Source organism: Planococcus citri, chromosome 2 (genome assembly GCF_950023065.1).
Source record: "Planococcus citri chromosome 2, ihPlaCitr1.1, whole genome shotgun sequence".
Classification (NCBI taxonomy): domain Eukaryota; kingdom Metazoa; phylum Arthropoda; class Insecta; order Hemiptera; family Pseudococcidae; genus Planococcus; species Planococcus citri.
Window position 1 is genome coordinate 57,584,773 of NC_088678.1, and position 20,307 is coordinate 57,605,079.

The 20,307-nt window shown below is 33.2% G+C and overlaps 1 protein-coding gene across 2 annotated transcripts in view; it reads left to right on the forward strand.

The window, feature by feature from the left end:
• The window catches only part of LOC135836648 (neurotrimin-like), an 89,199-nt gene that overhangs the window by 29,262 nt on the left and 39,630 nt on the right, over positions 1–20,307 (forward strand). For both annotated transcript variants that reach the window (XM_065351609.1, XM_065351608.1), the window contains exon 2: positions 14,330–14,436. In XM_065351609.1, the coding sequence (XP_065207681.1) occupies positions 14,330–14,436 (107 nt within the window). The remainder of the gene's footprint in view (positions 1–14,329; positions 14,437–20,307) is intronic.

The window sequence follows — 20,307 nt, forward strand, 5'->3', positions numbered from 1 at the left end:
CAAGAATCTTCAGCAATTTTTGCCAAAAAGCAAGACTTTTGGATAATTTTACGAAAAAAGTAAAACTTAATAGAATTGATGCAATAAACCAAGAATTTCAGGTAAAAATAACAAAAACCGACGATTTTAGAAAAAAACGAAAAGCAGGACTTTTTAGCAATTTGGCAAAGAAGTGTGGCACTTTTTGGTAATTTATGGCAAAAAGGCAAGTATTTTGAGTAGTTTTTGAAAAAAAAAAGATGTGAAAACCTTTAGCAAATTTGGATTATTTTGAAAAGCAAAAATTTGAGAATTTAAATCGGCAAAGAAATCACTTGGAAAAGAAAAACTCTCTCCTTATTTCTAATTCTAAGCTTTATATAGCAAAGATCTTTTCAAAAAGTACAACTTTTCATCATCAGGCAAGAGCATAAGGAGAGAGTTTTTCTTTTCCAATTATTGGACTCCTTAGTTTTGGTTTATCCTTATCAAAGAAATCACTATTTTTCGCTTTTTTTTTCTTCAATTTTTCAGCTAAAAACAAAGACTTTTTGACATTTTATGAAGAAAAAGCGAGGGTTTTAGACCGCCTTTTTTTTGCAGACTTTTTGAAAATAAGTACGAGCTCTGCACAGCTAAAATTTCAGAACCAAACATTCATTTTTCGATTTTTGAGCATTGTTTGGACTAAAAATGGAAGAATATCAACATTTTACCAAATTACCTAGAAAATGCTGAAATTTGATTTGGTGCTCTATTTTCGACCTCCCGAGTCGATTGATGATAAATCTGAACTTTCTGGAGCCTCCAGCGAATTTTGAGAACGCTGTATAGGGTGAAAATGAAATTCAGCTCTTATAAACTTATATAAACGCAAACAGGCTATACGATTTTGGCGACCTTTTCAATCGATATAGTCACTTATTTTCAAAATTTTTTCGTGCTGGTTCAAATCCAAAACTTTTTCCAATGATTATTAAAAAAAAATAAATAAACATTCATTGTTCCTGAACGCGCAAATGAAAGAAGTTGAAATTCGATTTGTATGTACCTAGGTACCCAATTTTCGATCTCTCGAGTTGATTGGTGATCAATCCATTACTCAAGATACAGATCTATAATTTGATGGATAAAAGTATCTTGACGGAACCATACCTAGGCCACCAACATTACGAAGCTGGAGGTTGATTTGTTCATCTTGATCACATTTGCCCTTCGATGAAAATTGAGGGCCTCTGTGCTCCCTGAGGGATTAACATTCTACTATAAAATTGTTTTTTATTTCGATTTTTTTTTCAAAAGTATATACAAAAAGTTTACCTAACCTTATTTTGAGTATTCAAAGGACTTTTTTTTGTTGCAAATTTTTGACGTCCTGAATGCATATTTTTTAATTTTTAGAATAGATACATGATTCTACGCTCTGAAGGATTATTGTACTTGATTGTATTAGATTGAATTATTTCCTCAAAAATTTAACCCAAAATGAATGACTGAGAGAAAGATGAGGTCCAATCAAAAAACTTACTCAAGTCTTAATTATATTTATAGCGTCTTCGAAAATACTCCTATCGAGTGTTTCACTAACAATTTGAATAATTATAATATGTGATCCAAAATTTGACGAAAACAATTTCTATACAGCAGGCAACTTTGGAATAAAAAACACACGAAAAATCTACACCAAAAAATAATCTCAAAACCTGCTCGTAAAATGCACAAAATTCGCCTTTCAAAAACCACCTACCTACATACGAATCCTTCATTTGAAAATTGCTCCCACTTCCATAGCTCGGGGCGTTGAAAAAGTGCAAATTTGATAAACGGCACGGCAAATGGTAAAGTTTGAAATTGTTTGTAATTCAATACGTATAATCGACCTTTACCGCAGACTCGTGTACTTAAGGTACTCCACAGATACTCATCTTCATTTCCTGCGGCTATCAAAGTCCTTACGTAGCGTTACAAATGAGTCAGCTCACAACAACAAAAAAAAATCCACGTTGCTCTGTTCGCAATTAAGTTAGCAGTATTATTTCAACTGCTCGTCGAGTAGTTCACGTCGTGTATACAAAAACCTCATACACAGTACGACGACGAAAAGAGAGAAAAAAAAGTGAAAATCTTGTTATAATGAAATTAACTATCGCTAATTAAAAATACGACGTTTATTAAAAATTAAGCTCGTTGAACTTTCGTCGGCTGCGCGAATACCTACAGCATGACTACCTACCAATACTAACATCGTGAAAATATCGTATATAAGAATATTTCGTATTCGTTTTCAAACAACCAGGAATGGAATAAATATACGAACGAGAATCATAAATAGCAACGCAGTTATTTATTGGTAATGCGTTCTAGGACGTTACGGAATAATCACCTAAGTCGAAGCTGTCTTCGAAAAAGGGCTTTTGCGGTTTGCCTTATTTCCTTTTATCGCCGGTACTATCACCACCTCTTGTAATAAGAACTTTACACTTTCAGCTTCTAATAGTTAACGCAACGATGACGAGAAGAAAAGCAACGAGTCAGTAATTTTATTTTACACCCACGCGATTGTAAGTCGAACCAGCCAAAATACCACTCATCTTTTTCTTACGCGTGTTTTCTACGAAGGTACATTTCTTAGGTGATTATGAATTGAATCAAAATTTAGGCACGTTGCACAAACATATCCACACACGTGCTTTTACGCAGCCATAAACGAGCTTATATAAATTAAATTCGCCAATTTTCCTACAACAAATTAAATATTTTCAAACATAAAGCTCGATGTAAAATATTCTTACCGTATCGGTTAACTCTCGCCAGCGAATAGTACGCGCGTCGTATCTTCTCTCATTCCAATGTGTATAGCATTGCCAGACCGAATATGAGCAAAAAGAGAAGAGCAATTTCAATTATGCAAATGAGGTAGCCGGAGGAGTTGCATGAACCGTGGTGTGGTTCATAGAGGTGCACCGAAACAAGAGTATCACAAAGCTTTGTCAAAACGAACTTCTAATTTCTATGATATTTACATCGTAACGATGAGGATAATCTGGGTTTATTTTTCCCGATACACTAGATACGGATATTACCGTAGAAAGTTCGAATTATCGAAGAATAAAGAAAAACAAATCTTTGCTCACGTGACTGAAATTCATCGTTGGTAAATCTCCAAAACGTGGATCGTGTATTAGGTTTAAATACCTCGAAGAAAGAACCGATACGTGGAAAAACACACGTAGACGGATCATCATCCAACTAAATAAGTAGGTATATGAACTAATTCTGAAATTCCTCGGTGAAAAGATATCAAATTTACGTACCTAACGATAAGTAATATTGAACGTAAACAGATGATCAAAATTTGTACGAAAAAACATAACTCCATCTGGAGAATTTTTAATACATCAACACTGTCTTAATATTAGTACTTCAGCTCCCGGTGACTTGGTACAAAAAATCTACCAAAAGAGAAACCAAATCGCACAAAATTCAACTCATCGAAACACATAGTTCAGTAACCCCTTGAAAAAAAATGGTCAAACCTACGTGGTTTACCAACGTGTAAGAAAAAAAAAATGCTGTCAATTTTACCTACAACAATTAATCAACACACCTTTAATAATTAATTTCTAACGCGATAACCTCTTAGCAGCTTTCATTACAACAATTCCACAAAACAGACTAAAAACTTAGGCTTAAATCAGTAATTAAAAATATACTCCAGTTTTACGGTTCTACTCACGTTTTTGCATTATAAAAACAGGGCCAAGCCAAGGGTCTTCGGCGTGTTTATTTTAATACAACCACGTAATACGCTGACATCTTTAAATTATGATGGGCCTCGACGCGACACGACCGTAGGTATCCTGTATACAGGTACTTTCGATGTTCATTCGTCACTTTCGATATAATGAATGACCACCGCAACAAAAAGGACAGCACGCGGTTTATTCGGCGGCAGGGGCCGAAAAAAATTACACGACGAGGCGACACAAGACGTCTGTAGCATTAATAAAACGTCAGATTTGTTATAAAAACTGTAAATTACTTTACTTGTGATGGCAAAATGTTACAAAAACTTTTTCAGCTTCTTTTACTTTTTAAAGTAAAAGTCTCAAAAACGTTAACTTTTAAAATAGGTTAGAGAAACACGTTTCGAAAACGTTAAAGTTAATAAAGGGTGATGTGTGAGAAAAATACAGTCTTTTGATCAGTATTCAAGGCACTACTTTGAGCATCAGTCGCCTCGAGTCCTAACCGCCTGCCTGCCTGCTTGCCTGCGTGCGTGCGTCCCGTCGCTCGTCTTATTTCTCTCATCCGAGATATCGCCTTATCTCGCAACCAAAATTTTTCAAACTTTAAATTTATGGAACAATTTTTTAAAGCAATGAATGCCGAAAAAACGCGCGTTATCAGCGCCACGATGTGACCGGAAAAAGTTTTAAAATCTGAGCACATTTCAAACCGAAGCGAAACCGAAAAATAAATGATTTATTTTTCTCAATCGCATAATAGCGAAAAATCTACTTTAATTTAATGCTATTCGAGAATAAAGATAATCCTCGCATCTAGCCAACGAATAGTTAAATTTAGAGCGATTTTTGGATATTGCCAAAAAAAAAAGTCGAACTTACGCCAGGAGTCCTGTTTTGATTCAAAGTAATATTTTCCCATTTAGTTCATCTTGAATGTACAGATACATTTGCCAGACCTCTAAAATTCAAGGGCGATTAAAAGTTTGAATGAAAAATAATCTCTTTGTTGAGTTAGAGGGAAGGGAAAGTTTAATTTTCTTTTTAAATAGAAAATTAATTTTAAATATGTAATTATGATTTTCATTTTTTTTTGAATAACCTACACCTACCTACGATTGGCGTTTGTGTTTGAGATAGGTATTTTAAAAATTGTTTTTCTTCACTGAGAAGAAGTAAATTCAATAGTAAATTTTAGACAAACAACTGATAACAGACCTGGGATTTTTATGCAGAAATATTGCAATATTTTATGCAATTTTCCTACCCAAAATATGCAAAAATCACTCAAAATATACAAAAAATAATATGCAAAAATTTCAGTTTGAGAGACGTACCCCTGCAAAGAATTTTTTACAGCTGAAAAACGTGAAAACTGTTAATTCAAAACAGATGAACGCAGTGATCAAAAAATATACTTCTCTTTAAAAGGAAAAAAATAGGAAATGCATCTAAAAAAATTAGCAACCAAGTACTTATTCAACTAAAGGAATTGCATGCAATTATTAAATGTATTTCGAGATTTTCCACTAAAAAAACTCTGCCTCTTGTCACTTACGTAAGAACCACTTTGAATAAATTGAAATATCTTTTAACATCGAAACCGATGATCGGAGCATATTGTACATATTTGTACTTAGTAAATGATGAAATGCTTCAATATTCTGATAATAAAAAATGTATGGCATTTTAGCGGTGTTGTGATTTTTTGAATAAAAAAAGTCTTGAAAATGTCAATTTTTGCAAAATTTCCATAAATATGCAGGATTTTCCCCTAAAATATGATAAAATAGGTATGCAATTTTGTCTGAAATAATTATTATACAAAATATGCAAAATGATAGGTATTGGGCTCATTCGTCAAGAAATTTCATGATTCGTGGACATCTTATCAAATATGCACTTGTTCTAGTCCATAAAAAAATATGCAAAGCATAAAAATCCCAGTTCTACTGATAACTCATGAGCGATTTCGTCTTTAAGAGCAAGAATAGAGGTTTGTGAAACAGGTATCTCAAACAACGTTCAAAAATTATGTTTCTGACAGATCCAAATCATCCCCTCCCACCCTCCTCAAACAAAAAACATTTGTCAAAACCTGCAATCATTTTTGTATTTAAAAAACAACAACAACAACAACAACCAAAATTTAAAATGATTGTCATCCTTTTGAGAAAAAAATCGTAGGGTTCCCAATTTTTAAAAGAAATGATTATCCCTGATCTTTCTCAGGTTTCCAGAACAATGTTTCCAATTTTTCAGATCTATCTAGTTTCAAACGTCATCTGCAGCGAATTTTATTAATTAATCCAAAAATATGCTGTTGGGTTGAAAAGTTCGAATTTTATTACTCTAAATAGTCAAATTGTTTCATTTCAAAAATGTTTATGACTAGGCATAAATTGAAGTAAGATTACCCAATTATTTTTTTTCTGAATAGTGGCATAAAAATTTCAAAAATGGTGACGTGAGTTTGAAAATCTGAGTTTTGAAATCAGTTTTTCTCTTGATTTTAATCGAAATCAGCCACCTCAAAAACCCACATTTCCATACCAATTCCATCATTTTTGAAATTTTGAAAATTATTGATTCTCCATTTTCGGCGCTAAAAATCCACTTGAACAAATTTTTAGATTCGAATTACAATTTGGGTTAGAGTGACACGATGAGTTGAAAAGGAGGGAAGGGGGTTTGAAACGTTTCAAAATTAGAAAATTTTTTCAGCTCTGAAAGGATTTTACAAACTCCTATCATGCAGTTTTATAGGTAGCTAAAAAAAAGTCAACGTGGCAATAAAATATTTGAAAATGAATGAAAATGCTGATTTTCAATATTTTGGAGCATGTTATACTTCAAACATAATTAAAGTATAGGTACCAAATTAGGCATTTTTAGCAATAAAAAAAAATTATTCAATTACAGAAATCCTATGCACTTTTTTTTTTGGAGAAAACACTCCAATTTTTCTCCAAGACATGCGATAATAATTATGTTTAATTGTTTAGAGAATACATATATAGTAGAAAAAAATTAACATTTTTAATAAAATTACAAAATGAAAAATTTTAGTTTGCTCAAATGAAAAAAAATAGAAAAAAACTTTAGTTGAACGTTCCGAAAAAAATAAGCTACACGAGTTGATAGGAGAACTTCTGCGACCGTTTCATATTAATCTTTCACAGTAGGTACTTATTTCTTAACTTACGTATTTTGTTGACTGATGGGACTAGGTACCTACAATTGACTTATTCAGAATAAATTTTCTAGCCAAAAAGTTTCAAGAACTTGTTCTTTTCTGTGCCATGTACCCACATTTTTACTGGAGTCGTGTAAGCAGAAAATCCCCCCTCCATCCCCCTAAAATTGTTCTATTGAAACGCACCATTTTTTCCATCAGTTCAGAGTTAGATAACGTAAACATATGTACATATACTTGGGGTAAGTGGCTTACGGGACTGATAGAAGGAGTTTACCTTGAGACAAGACACATGCGGATACAAAGAGATACACAATCCACATCACATGTACATGTACCATACATACGTTCAAATCAAATTGGCTTTAGCACATGTATTGACGATTTAGTAGCCCACATAAAATATTCGATTCGGTCAGAGTTTTATTGGTAAAAAAACAAAAGGATCGACCGCCGTCTATTCCAATTACATTAAACTAACTGAATACGTCACGGTTGAAAAGAAAATTAGAAAAAAATATTCCAAAATGTTTACCAAACGAAATCAAACATTTGCCATGCTGTCTACCCCGTTTTTCTTTCTGTCTATATCGATATAAATCGCTCGGAACCCTTCGCTTCGGTGGTATAAGGCTTTATCCGTTCAATTTTCCTTAATTGTAATGTTCGATGGCATTTAACCTTATCCCTAGTTTATTATTAAATTTAATATATTCTAAATTATTATGTACAAAGTGTCTTGACACACTCGGAATACCCTATTTGAAAATTTCAAATAATTTTATAAAACTTAGATATCCGGAATACTTGAGAAATCCCTTTGGCACGGAAAACGGCAGGAATTTTAATTTCCTGATTTTGATCCGGATTGTAGGTGAATCAATACGGTCGGTGGGGTGATGAAACGGTTGCACCGTTTTCGCAGAGTTGTTTGTTCGAAGTAAGGAGTGTCATCGTATAGAATACGCGACCAGCGGACAGAGAAAGAGTGAGAAACAGCAAGGGGGATGAAAGATAGAACGTTTAAATATTATATAGGGTTATATTATGCGACGGCACGAAATGCAATTTATTTTCAAACTGTTATCTCAACTATCATCAATGGAAGCCTCACTCAGTCTCTCCGTGTCCACAACTCGGGCACTTTCGTTTTCTATTAAACCGCAGTACGTCAATTTTCGGACATATCGATGCTATAGCTCTCTCTTTCTCTCTCCGCTCCATATATCCAAACCTATGTATTACTATGTATGTAGGATACCCCACACGTATATATGTAGTTCACACAAAAGGGTAAGAGAACCTACCCTTGTGGATCGCATCGGCTCGCTTTTCGTACATCGACACAACAGAGCGTGTTAAAGGCAACTGGAACATAACGCGGAAACATCGTTAACAAAACACCGAGCGAGCACCAATGCCCTTGAAAATTAAAAACCTCACTCGACTCGTAGGTAACTGTATAGTGTAAGCTTTTCATTCATAATACGTCTCTCATACTATACTCGATTCCGTTACGCTGAGAAAACCAACCCGTAACGATCTGTTCCCGAGGAAAAATTAATTTAACAACACTACGGTCACCTCAAACCGTCAACAATGCAAAATAACGTTTTTCGAATCATCTTGTTAGTTTTTCTCTCGTTGTAAGTTGGTACGACTGCTTGTTAAATTATATCTGGTTTATTGAATCAGCAAACTAGGTATGTAGTGAAAAAGCACACATTCAAAAAAAAAAGAAAGAAAGAAAGAAAAGAGAAAAGAGGAAAAAAGAAAGTCACTTTCCACTTTTTTGTGTTATTCTTTTAGATCCTTTTAAAGGATGTAAAAGTTAAAGGGGAGGAAGAAACAGCGAGAAAATGGAAGGTGGTATACAGGATCCCTCTTTGTTGACAGTAAATGTACTTCTGTGTTTATCTTGTTAGTTTTCATATATTAACCGTCCTCTTTATACCATTCTATATAATATAGTATATGTTCAATTACTGTTGAATATATTTCTCGCACACCGCACAGTTTTTTTTTCATGTTCGCGTTTTTTTTTCTCGTCGCATCGTCGTCGTCGTCGTCGCCGTACACTTCGACGTAATTTTTATCAGCGTCCTTCGTGTACGCCGTTGACGCGGACTTGTTTTAACTTTTGTGTTTTTCTGCTGTTTGGTACAAAGGCGTGCGTTCTTTTTTTTGCCGAATGAAATTAAGACGTACTTGAAGGGTGAGTATTTTGGCTTTTGTGTCGTTACCCGATGCGTCAAAATGTTGACGATGGATGATGAGGGTGGTGCGACGTGTATGTTTTTCATACTAGGAGCACTCGAGTTGTGCACACATCGTTGAAGGTTTACAGTGACTAGCTCGCTTTACTTCTTAATGAATACCTACGTAGATTTCAAGGTTATAGACCCCTGTGTTACGTTATGTTATTTTATACGAGAATAATTTTGGCATAAATTTGGAATACGAGATTAATCTTTTTTTGCACGAGTGCATCTTTGTACCTACACGTGGTTGGTTTAGTGGAGATCTGAAAAACTACGTACCCATATTTCACCAATTACATTTCTCAGAGTAAAAAGTTATGAGCGGATTGTTTTCTTTGAAATTTTTGAATTAATTTATTTTTTAAAAAATCGAAGTACTTCCTTGATACGTAGCCAATAATTATTCAGAAAATGACCAAAATTTTTTAAAATTTTTCTTTGAAAGAAAATATGAACAAATGAATGAAGGCTCCAGAATCCAGAACGGCTTGAAACCACCTCCAATCGACCCAACATGTTAAAATTGACATAAAGAGGGAGTTTTCAACCATCAAACTTCTGCAATCAAAAATCTGCCGAAGGCTTCAGAACCACCTACTCAAAACAGTTCGAAATCGTTTCCAATCGATTCGGAAGGTCAAAAATAGAGCACCTACCAAATTTAAACTTTCTTGTTCAATTTTTGATAAAATTTTGATTTTGGCTCAAAAATGTTCAAAAATTGATCAAAAATCAGAAAATGGTATTGTCACTTAAGATGTTGAATAGTGGTGTATTTTTACATGCTCGTTCGATTTAGAACCTCCCTTGTGAGGGACATAAGAGTATCCAATTTTGTTCCCTTAAAAATCACGCAAATATGTAGATTGTTAGTGTGACCATTTAAGGTCACTGACCTACCTGCCTAGTTTCTCATAGTTATCTAACTGTCTGTTTAACCTCTTGAGATTGTCTACGTGCTGTTTGGCTTCCCAAGGTTGTATTTTAGTCTGTCTGTCTGTCACTCTATCTATGTTGATAAGGTTATTGACCCGTCTATGTGGCTTCTCAAGGTCACCTGGCTTCTTTTCTGACCTCTTCAGGTCATTAACCTCTCTGTCTTGCCATTCTAGGTCACTGACGTACCCGTCTAGCCTCTTAAACTCGTCAATATGACTTCCTAAGGTCATTTGTCTGCCTGTCTGACCTCTTAAGGACATTGATTCATCCGTCTGGCCCCTCATGATCACTGTCTGCCGTTCGTCCTCTTGAGGTAGTATGCATGCTTGTCTGGCTTCCCAAGGTCGTCCGTATGGTCTGTCTATCCGTCTGCCATCCTTTTCTGTCTTTCAAAGGTCATTGACCGGTCTGTCTGGCTTCTGAAATTCGGCTGTATTCATGCCTGGTCTCTAAAGGTCACGGACTCGTCTGTCTGGCTTTCCAAGGTTGCCTGCTTGCCTGTCTGGCCTATAAGGGTCATTGACCTGGCTGTCTGGCTTTTAAAGTTCGTATGTTTTTATGTCTGGTCTCTAAAGGTCACTGACTCGTCTGTCTGGCTTTCCAAGGTCATTTACATGTCTGTCTGATCTATTAAGGTCATTGACCCGGCTGTCTACTTGTCAGATCTCTCAGCAATTTACTAGTAAGTTTGTTTCACTGGAATACAAAGGCTTGAGTTTTTATCAAAATTAGAAATAATTTTAATAGTGAAATAAGTAACCTTATTAATTATTTATTATCAATTTAGGTGAACTGAATTCAAATATTTCTAATGGAAAATAATCAGATCTGTTCCGGTCTGAATAGCAGATCTATAGTCTGATCCAATCAGGCTCGGTCAAAACTTTGATCTGACTAGCAGATTTGATTGGATAACCGGGTCAAAATTACATTCATGGAATGATGTACAGATCTGATGCGATCAAATCATGGTTTAGCTCATTTTTTCAACAGAACTTTTCTAATTCGCTCACTATGATGCCCTTAAACATCTTCAAACTATCAAAAAATTGAAAATGGGATTGTTTTACTTCTACAATAGGTACTGAGTTCGAATATTCAGTAATACTTCCCCATTTTCCCAATTTAAAAAAAGTACAAAAATCATGAAAATAATGAACGAAGAGAAATTTTTCACAATTCGAGGTCACTGATTTCAAATCGAGATAGACACTTGAAAAATCTCTTAATTATTCTGATCAGTTGAACATATTTCAATTTTTTGGTAAGTTAGAAATTTCACTTCAATCTCTCTGGGGACATTTCAGTATTCCCCCTTATTTTTCAAGAACTTATTCAATCATTTCAGAAATATTCTCACTGTTTACAGAAAATGTCATCATTTTTACAGATTACTTTTCAAGGAAAAATCAATTTTTGCATTGTGTTTTTACTGGGACGAAACAAGGAGAGGGGTAGTGGGGGGAGGGTGGAGCTTAAACAGATGAAAAGTTGGTAAAAATTTGAAAAATTAGCAAAATAAATTGAAAAAAATTGAATGAATTTGCAAAAAATCAAAAAAGTTAGGAAAATTGAAAAAGTCAGTGAAACTTTGAATCAGAAAACTACATTACTGCATACTTTTACAAAAAAAAGTCAGCGAATTTGTCGACTTTGCAGAAATTTGCCAAGCTTGCCATTATTCGACTAAGTCGATAAATTTTGGAAATTTTAGGTTTCAACAAAGAGACTCATTTGCTGACCTTTTTTGCACTTGAATAGCAATTTTTAAAACGTTTTGCCCTCGCTTCGCTCGGGCTAAGTACAATTTTTCTGATTCTACATTTCTGCATCTGTTCAAAGTACAGGTAGGTATACCTAGGTACAAGTATCTAACTTTTAAAAATGTCACATGTAATTACGAAATTGACTTCTCGTAAAAAAAATAATAATTTACTTGGTACTTGAATTATAAATTTTCAAAAACTTCTATTTCTAATGATTTATTATTCAAATATCAAAAAATAAACTCCTCATATCGATTTTTTTTTACTTCTTTATACACTTAAGAAACATTCTTCACTTCACAAACTCATAGAGAACACATTTCGGCATTTTTTGAAGAGTTTCTTCAATAAGATGTATAAAAAATTGTTGATTAATCTTGAAATACGATTCTTATCATCTTTTCCGTATTCAATACCTTCGATAAAAATAAAATAACAGGGTAAAAAAATGAAAACAGATAAGATGAAAGCAATCCAATCAGTGAAAAATATTGAGAACTTTAGATACCTACCTAACTCTTAACACAGGTATTCTCATTTCTCACATCATTTCCACACACACTTTTGAATTAAATTAGGGACAAACGCAAAGGAGATTTTATTATTACAAGGAGCATCATTTCAACCCCATTAAATTAACTCGACACATCCGCAATAATTTTGACCAACGAAACTTCGATTTTTTTTTCAGCAATATTTTCACGATTGTAAAACACGTAGACGAAACATAAGGTACCTAACCTACACGCTTGAGCGTACATCTCGCCACCTACGAATCTAAATGTAAGGAAAACACAACGTAGGTACACCGGCGCACCTCGCCACACCCTAAGACCATGTCGTCGAGCGACGAAACACACATTGAAAATAATTAATTCCGCGTTTACGTGATATCGTGTATAGCAAAGCCGAACATTTTGAAAAATTTCATAATGCGATTTATCGTTTGTTTGTTGTAGAATCCATTTTGTTAGATTCGCAATCTCCAACTTTTTGACACGTACATTCAAACTGGGGAAAAAACGCAGCAGTTTTGCAAATGTATTTTTCTCGAATAAGATTACAAGCGTTAATACGTACGCGAAAAGATTTACCACAAATTATCTTGACATTTTGACGGCTGTCTTGACGTAGCATAAAAATATTCTTAACATCTTGACGGTTATTTTGAAACAACCGCGGTAAACATGTGTAAAATTTTTAACAAATTCGTACAGTATGTATGTAGAACGAGTACCTATGTATCTAAATTCGACGAATCGAATCGTTTGCTCGTAAATCGTCCAAAATAGTAGTCTTCTAAGATGTGAAAGGCGTCTAAGAAAAAAAATTCGCCAAATCTGTCTAGTATGGCGCTATCTTCCTGCTTATGGTGCAAATATGTACATATTTCATTATTCTTTCTCTCACGTGTCATTTCAAATAAAATGCTGAAATTTATAAAATTTTAATAAATCAATCCCAGCCAATGATCGTCGACGAAAATCAAAGAAAAAAACACGAGCACGTCGAACGAAAAAAAAACGCTTGGGCTCAAATTTGATCCATGCGTGTACACAAAAAACATATCGCTGATCAAATTTGAAAACTCGGCAGTTAGTGGCGTTCGACATTAACACTAATCCAATGGCCAAATCCCGATTAAAATAATCTAACGGTATAAAAATACACGTCGATGAGAAATAAAAACCCCCGTATAACCGGAAAGAATACATATAGAAACTGGCGAGATAAAAATAACAATGCAAAATTAACATAACTAAGCCGCCTTGCAAAACCTACAATATCAAACGGTTACAGTTGTTATTTTACTTAACTCGATGCTCTATTTTATATCGTCGAAATTTTTCATTCTTTGATAAGCCTAAAAACATTTTCTTTGAAAAACGTTACATGCCATCGAAAGGATGAGCATCGGTAAAGCACGTTTCCCCGCGCCGCGCGCCGCGTCCTTTCCTCAAAGATACCTAAAAATTTTTCCGTAACTGTCAAAAATTAAAAACTTTTATCTAAATCAATTTTTTTCAATTACACCGCACAACTTTTTAGCAGTGACATTTCACATTTGTCGAAAAATACTATAATAATATAAACTTCGATAATTTTTTATGGTGTAAACTTTTTTCGTTATTATTTCTCATAACTGATAACGTGTTCGTTGGTATGTTATTCTCTATGTATTATCTGTATAGTTTCGCTTTCTTTTCTTTCATTCATTCTTTCTTTCGTTTTATTTCAACTTGGTTATATCGATTTTACCACGAAATATAATTTCGCTAATGCTTATCATATCCCTTCATTTTATTAGAACCTCGCTTTTTGTAAATACCGAGATGTTAATTTTTCAATGGAAACTTTGATAATTAGAACAGGTGAATTATATGCATAAGTACGTTGTATTGATTTTCTCAGATATTAATGCTTTATTTCTTTTCTCAACAGCGTTAGGTGAAGAACCAGAATTTGTCGAACAAATTGAAAATGCCACCGTTCCAGTGGGTAGAACAGTGAAATTATCTTGTTCGGTTAGAAATTTAGGCACGTATAAGGTGAGTGAAATTTTTAATTCATAATCAAAATTAAAACCAATTATTAGTAGATAGATTTGCAACTACGTAATTAGATAAATAAACAAGAGTGAGTCAAGACATCTATTTACAAATGAAGGTCACAACTCCCTCTCTTCTCTTTTCTTTTCCTTTTTTCCACTTTCCTTCTTTTCTCCTTTTCTTTCAAACTTACAGAAATTAATAAAAATTTATGGCCTCCTTCTGTTTTAAATCTTTGCTATACAGGGTGTCCGGGGCTTCAGATTTGGGCCTAACCGGGTAGGTACAATGATTACTAGGTACGTCAAAAAATGAACAAATTTTGTTATGATCATTTTTTTTTTACTCTAAAATTTAAAAAAGTTTTTGAATCCCAACAATTTTCAATTTGCTAAACATTTTATTAAATTTACAAAATTTGTTCATTTTTTGACGTAGTATTCATTTCTGCATTCATTTTTTTCATAGCGATTTTTTAAAATCAAAAATCATTTGTGACCCCTTCATTTTGTAATTTAGGCAAAAAGTCAAAATATGTAATTTTGTTCATTTTTCAAAGTACTACCGACCCCCATATGGTCAAAATTGGATTTTGGCTCTTGGATTTTGAAAACGTATTTTGCCCCTTCAATTTTCAAAATAGGCAACTTGTTGATCTTACGTTTTTTTACTCGTACCCTGTTACCTATATCCAAAACTGAAGTTTATACAACCAATTCCCGGACACCCTGTATAGAGAGGAAAAAGTTACGACGTAAAATGTATGAAATGATGGCATGAGAAGAAAAAAAGTGTCTCCAAAACAAATCTTTAAATTTTATGAATATTTCATGTATGTACCTACTTTTAAATTCACTGAAGTCCAAAAACTGAAGAAAATTTTGAGAAATGATTTAAAATATTGTATAACTATTTCCCCAAATTTCCAGTTTTCCCTTTCGCAAAGTTGTCAATTGAGTATTACTTGAGGTCATCAGGAATTTACTGATAGTCAAGATTACAGAGATAAATTATTTACACGAAAATTGTTGAAAATGAAATGAAAATTAAATAATGTATTGCAAAAATTGTCAAAAATTTATAACATTTTCATTTTGTAGAGTTAGAATTAAATTAGTAAAATATTAATACAAAGGCAGATAAATTTTATCAACAAATTTCCAAAAAAAAAAAACTGTTAAAAATAGAAAGTTCGAGCAAAAAAACACAAAAATTCAGCAAAATTGTGCAAAATTTAAATGAAAACCATGAAAAAAGAAACAAAATTTTGCCACTAAAATGCTGCAAAAGCTGCGCAAAAATTAGAAAAATTTCGTAAAATTAGAATCAAATTAAAAAAAAAAAACTAACACAGAAAATGGTTAAAATTGACAAAAACATAAAAAGCAACATAATATCCGCAAGAAAAACTGTTGAAAAATAAAAAACATTGATGATAAATGCAAAAATTGACAGAATTTTGTAAAGTTACAGTGAAGTAAAACTAATACATACAAAAAAAATGAAATAGACAATATCAGAAAGTCAATAAAATTGGCATAAAAACAGTTGAAAGTCCTAAAATATGTATTTGTTTGCTGAACTCTTCGGATTTTTTATCATTTTTTTTAATGGTTTTCGATTTTTGGAAAACATACTTCAGTAAAAATTTTGAAAATACGCCATAAATCGTGAAAAAAATCATAAAATAAGAATGTATATTCATAAACGATAGATTCGAACATTCCATGGATCACATTTGACTTAACCACATCTGATCAAATCTGGACACATCAAAGTTTCGACAGGATTAGATCTGTTCAAACTTGATCGGATCTAGTAAAGGAGACCTAATTAGATTAGGCCAGATTTGAATGTGCAGATGTGATCAGATCTGATGAGGTCTAATCAGGTTCAGACATTTTTCAGATTCAATTAGATCTGGTCAAATATAATTATGATTAGAGTCTTAATCGGATTGAATTCGTTCAAACCCGATCAGATTGAATAATTTTCCTCTGAGTTGTTGGAATACTTTTGAATATTCTGCGAAAATTTCTCATCTTTTATGAAGGGACAGATGCAACACTGCAACACGCCTCTTTCTAAAACACTTGAGAATGAGAATTTTTTACGCAACGAGCCAAATTTAAAACTCTTGAGTTTTTTTGTGATGTAAATGGAACAAAAAATGCAGCTTTTTTTGAATAAATTGTATAAGGACTAAACATGTGATTGAATTGTTTTTTCCACATTCCGAAAAAAAAACATCAAATTGAATTTTTTTTCAAAACTTTGACAAATGAACGTCTTTAAAAATGAAGAAAAATGAAAATAAATAAAATTGTTCAAATATGAGTATCTACTTAAATTTTTCTTTATTCAACTTTTCTTTCATCATCATAATTATTATTACTGACAATACAAAACACAGCTAAGTATACAGCACGCGTAAATATCTAAAATTGATAGTTTACCTATTTCACCCTCTAATAATGAAATTTTCTGTACGGATAATCCATTGTTAGGTCTACCTATCTTTAAACCACAAAGCCCGAAATCAATCGAGTAACTTCGTAATTACTGTGTATGAATATAACACCACTCGACATTCAATTTTCACGCTCATTTAATCTCGAATACACTACTCGCCTTTGTGTTCGAAATAATAACAACACACACAGACACACGCCCATAATATCCGCATCAAACATAGAATTCTGCAGCACGAATGTCGTCTCAGTACACAGGAAGATATTATTCGACTAATAAGTGTAAACTTTTGAAAAACTTTGGCAATTAAACGCAGACTTATTTTTATTCTGCCTTTTACAAGCTCAGGAAGTAAACGATTTATGAATTCGTTCACCTATATAAGTACTCGTATTTACTTTTACAGGTCGTAGTAGCATAATTTGGAAATATTAAAATTCTAATTGAGATAAGGATAACAAAATTATTCCATCGTTATAACGCGTGCTATTGGAATTCGTATCCTATCGACGATTGGAATAATTCAAAAGTTAACCGCGTTGCGTCGTATTTAGTTAATCAATTAATCAAAAGAAATCCTTTTATTAAAGGCATAGAATAGAACGATTAAATTTGAACTGGCATAGAAACGAAGTTGAATCTATCGACCTTTTAAAGATAGGAGGCGTTTTGTTGGTTTGAAATTTCAATTAAAGTAGTTCAAAATTAAGCCATTACGTAATCTGAGAAGCCTTTACAATATTAGGAGTAATCTGCGACCCTAAATAACATTTTCCCAAACGAATTCTTCGGGTTCCTATGTAGGTTTGCACGGTTATAGTACACTCTATATATACAGTAAATGTAATTTGAACATGGTCATGCTGTTAGCATTTGCGACTGCGAATTTATGAACGAGGTGTGAATTGTGTGCGGTGCATTTTTAAAGGAGATTTAGTACAGCGCGGCTATATGGTGTGTGTGTTGTTTTAACGGCTCTCTCTGTTTTCCACCAGTACTTAGTTTTGCATGCAATGCAACTACTGTACGTTTTCATGTTTTTTTTGTTGTTTTTTTTTTGCGTTTCTGTCAATATTGTACGTGTCGCGTGAGGTTTGTTTGGAAAGAATGATCGTAACGAATGATGAACGATTTTTGTTCGATGGGTTCTTTGCCTTCAGCTCAAAATTTCTTTCAATCCTACAAGAAAAATCTTCAAAAATTTGTTTTATTCCAATCTGATCTCTCTAAATCCTCCACTTTCTTCACCAATGCCTCAAAAAAAGGTAAAAATTCCAAATAAATTGAAATAATGAGTGCCCAACCTGTTGAATTTGCTATATAAAAGTGAAACCGTAAATTAGAAAAATAAATTTTAAAATACATACTCGAAAAACACTAGGAAAGTATGATAATTTCTTTGATAAATCATAAAATTCCTCGAATCACTTCGTATAGCTTCGCTAAAGACTGCTCAACATCAAACAAATGAATCACATCAAACACGTACAAAAACATGTGGTACAAAATTTCAACCTTCCAGTACAAAAATCTATAATAAATTCGACAAATCTGTGCGACAAGCGGCGGAGAAATTCGCGAAGATATTAAACCCACCGTAACGCGGTTATAAAATTGTCTCGAAAAATGTTGACATACCGAAATTAAAACCATAAACAATATTTTTAACCGTTTAAAAAGTTCTTATCTTAAAATTTCCATTCATCGTATTAAACATGAAGTTAATGAATACGGAACCAAAAACGACATTATATAATTCCTCATTTAAATGGATTCCAATTAAGATCTACAAACAATGGTGGTTTGCTTTGAAAGTTGAAATTTTATTCAAAGGCTTTAAAAACGTTTCGGTAATGGTCGCATTCAACGCTCGAAACCCGGAGGATATAATTTCTGCGACGAAAATTAACCGTGTACTTTGAGGCGCTTGTTAATTCCGCGGTAAAAATATTAAATTTCCGTTTAAAGCGTCAAAAAGTACAAAAATATTTTGTCTCTTAAATGGCACGCAATGTGTTTCTTTATTACTTTAATTATATCGCGCCGCGTATACCTAGTCGAATTACCGAGCAAATTTAATACCGAATTATTTACTCGCGTATGGATCCGGGCACTTGCCGACTTTGGTAATTTATTCATTTGTATGCGATTGTATGCCCGAGGCGTAGATTTTATCGCTAATACGTATACATCAAAGGAGTCTAATGATTTATTCTCATATATGTATGCACATACATACGATACAACGGGGCGTTCGTTACTCGAAAAAAAGTACCTAGGTGATGTGTTACCCATACATGATGACTTTTTGGCTCTGCAAACAAAGTGGTTACTATTGAGGAGCGATATGATACAGTACACGTCTTGCTCATACTCCTAGAACATATAAGTGTGGAGTTTCCTTCTTTCTTCGAAGTACTTACCTTGAAGGAAGCTAGTAATTAGATTGACAATGGAACCACGAACTTTCACCTCAAGCTTGGGATAAGTAAACTAAATTGATGCTAAGCTGAATTTTCAATATTTGAACACTGAACAGGTGGTAAACAAAATGCCTGACATTGACTCATGTTTTAGTACTCACATAGGTATACCTAATTACATTCATAAAAGTTCCAAATGACCTGGCCGAGCAGTCATCAATCAAATAAGTGAAGAAAAGGAAACTCAACAAACGTCAGCTAAGTATACTATGTATTCAATCTGATTAAGATATGACCGAAAAAAAAAATGTATATTAATGATTGAATCTAACCAGGACTAATTAAATCAGTAGCTAAGATCAAATTGGATCCTCGTGGTATTATCAGATCTGATTAATTTCCCTGAGTAGATATGATTTTCATCTATTCAGATAAGCATGTATCAAAAAATATCTGATCAGATGCGGTCAATTTCTTGATCTGTAAATCAGATGGAATCTTTTTCCCTATCTACTCGTACGATGAAAATCAATGATAAACTTGAGGATAGAAATTTCTGATCAAGAAGTTTGAAAAAAAATCCACAAGATTTTTGCTTTAAAATAATGTACATTGCTGTTACTGAGAATTTTCCATCTTGAAAAATGAAAATGCAAATTACCTGACTGATTGCACAGTAGGCCCAAAGTTGAAAATAGAAGAATATTTTTCAAAAATGTTACTCCCACTACATCTTTTTTCAGCAAAAATTATGCATAAACTAAGCAAGGCTTAGCGGAAACATGTATTTATCTTTAGTTCTTAATCCATGATTTCTTAGGGGTATGGAATATTCTGATGGACAATAGTTGAATACCTACGTAAAATTTAAGCTAGGTACGAAAAATTATTAAATTTCAGCAAAATTATACAAAATTCAGCAAAAACATCATCAAAACGTTAAAAATCCCACATAAATTTTTTTGAAAGCATTAAA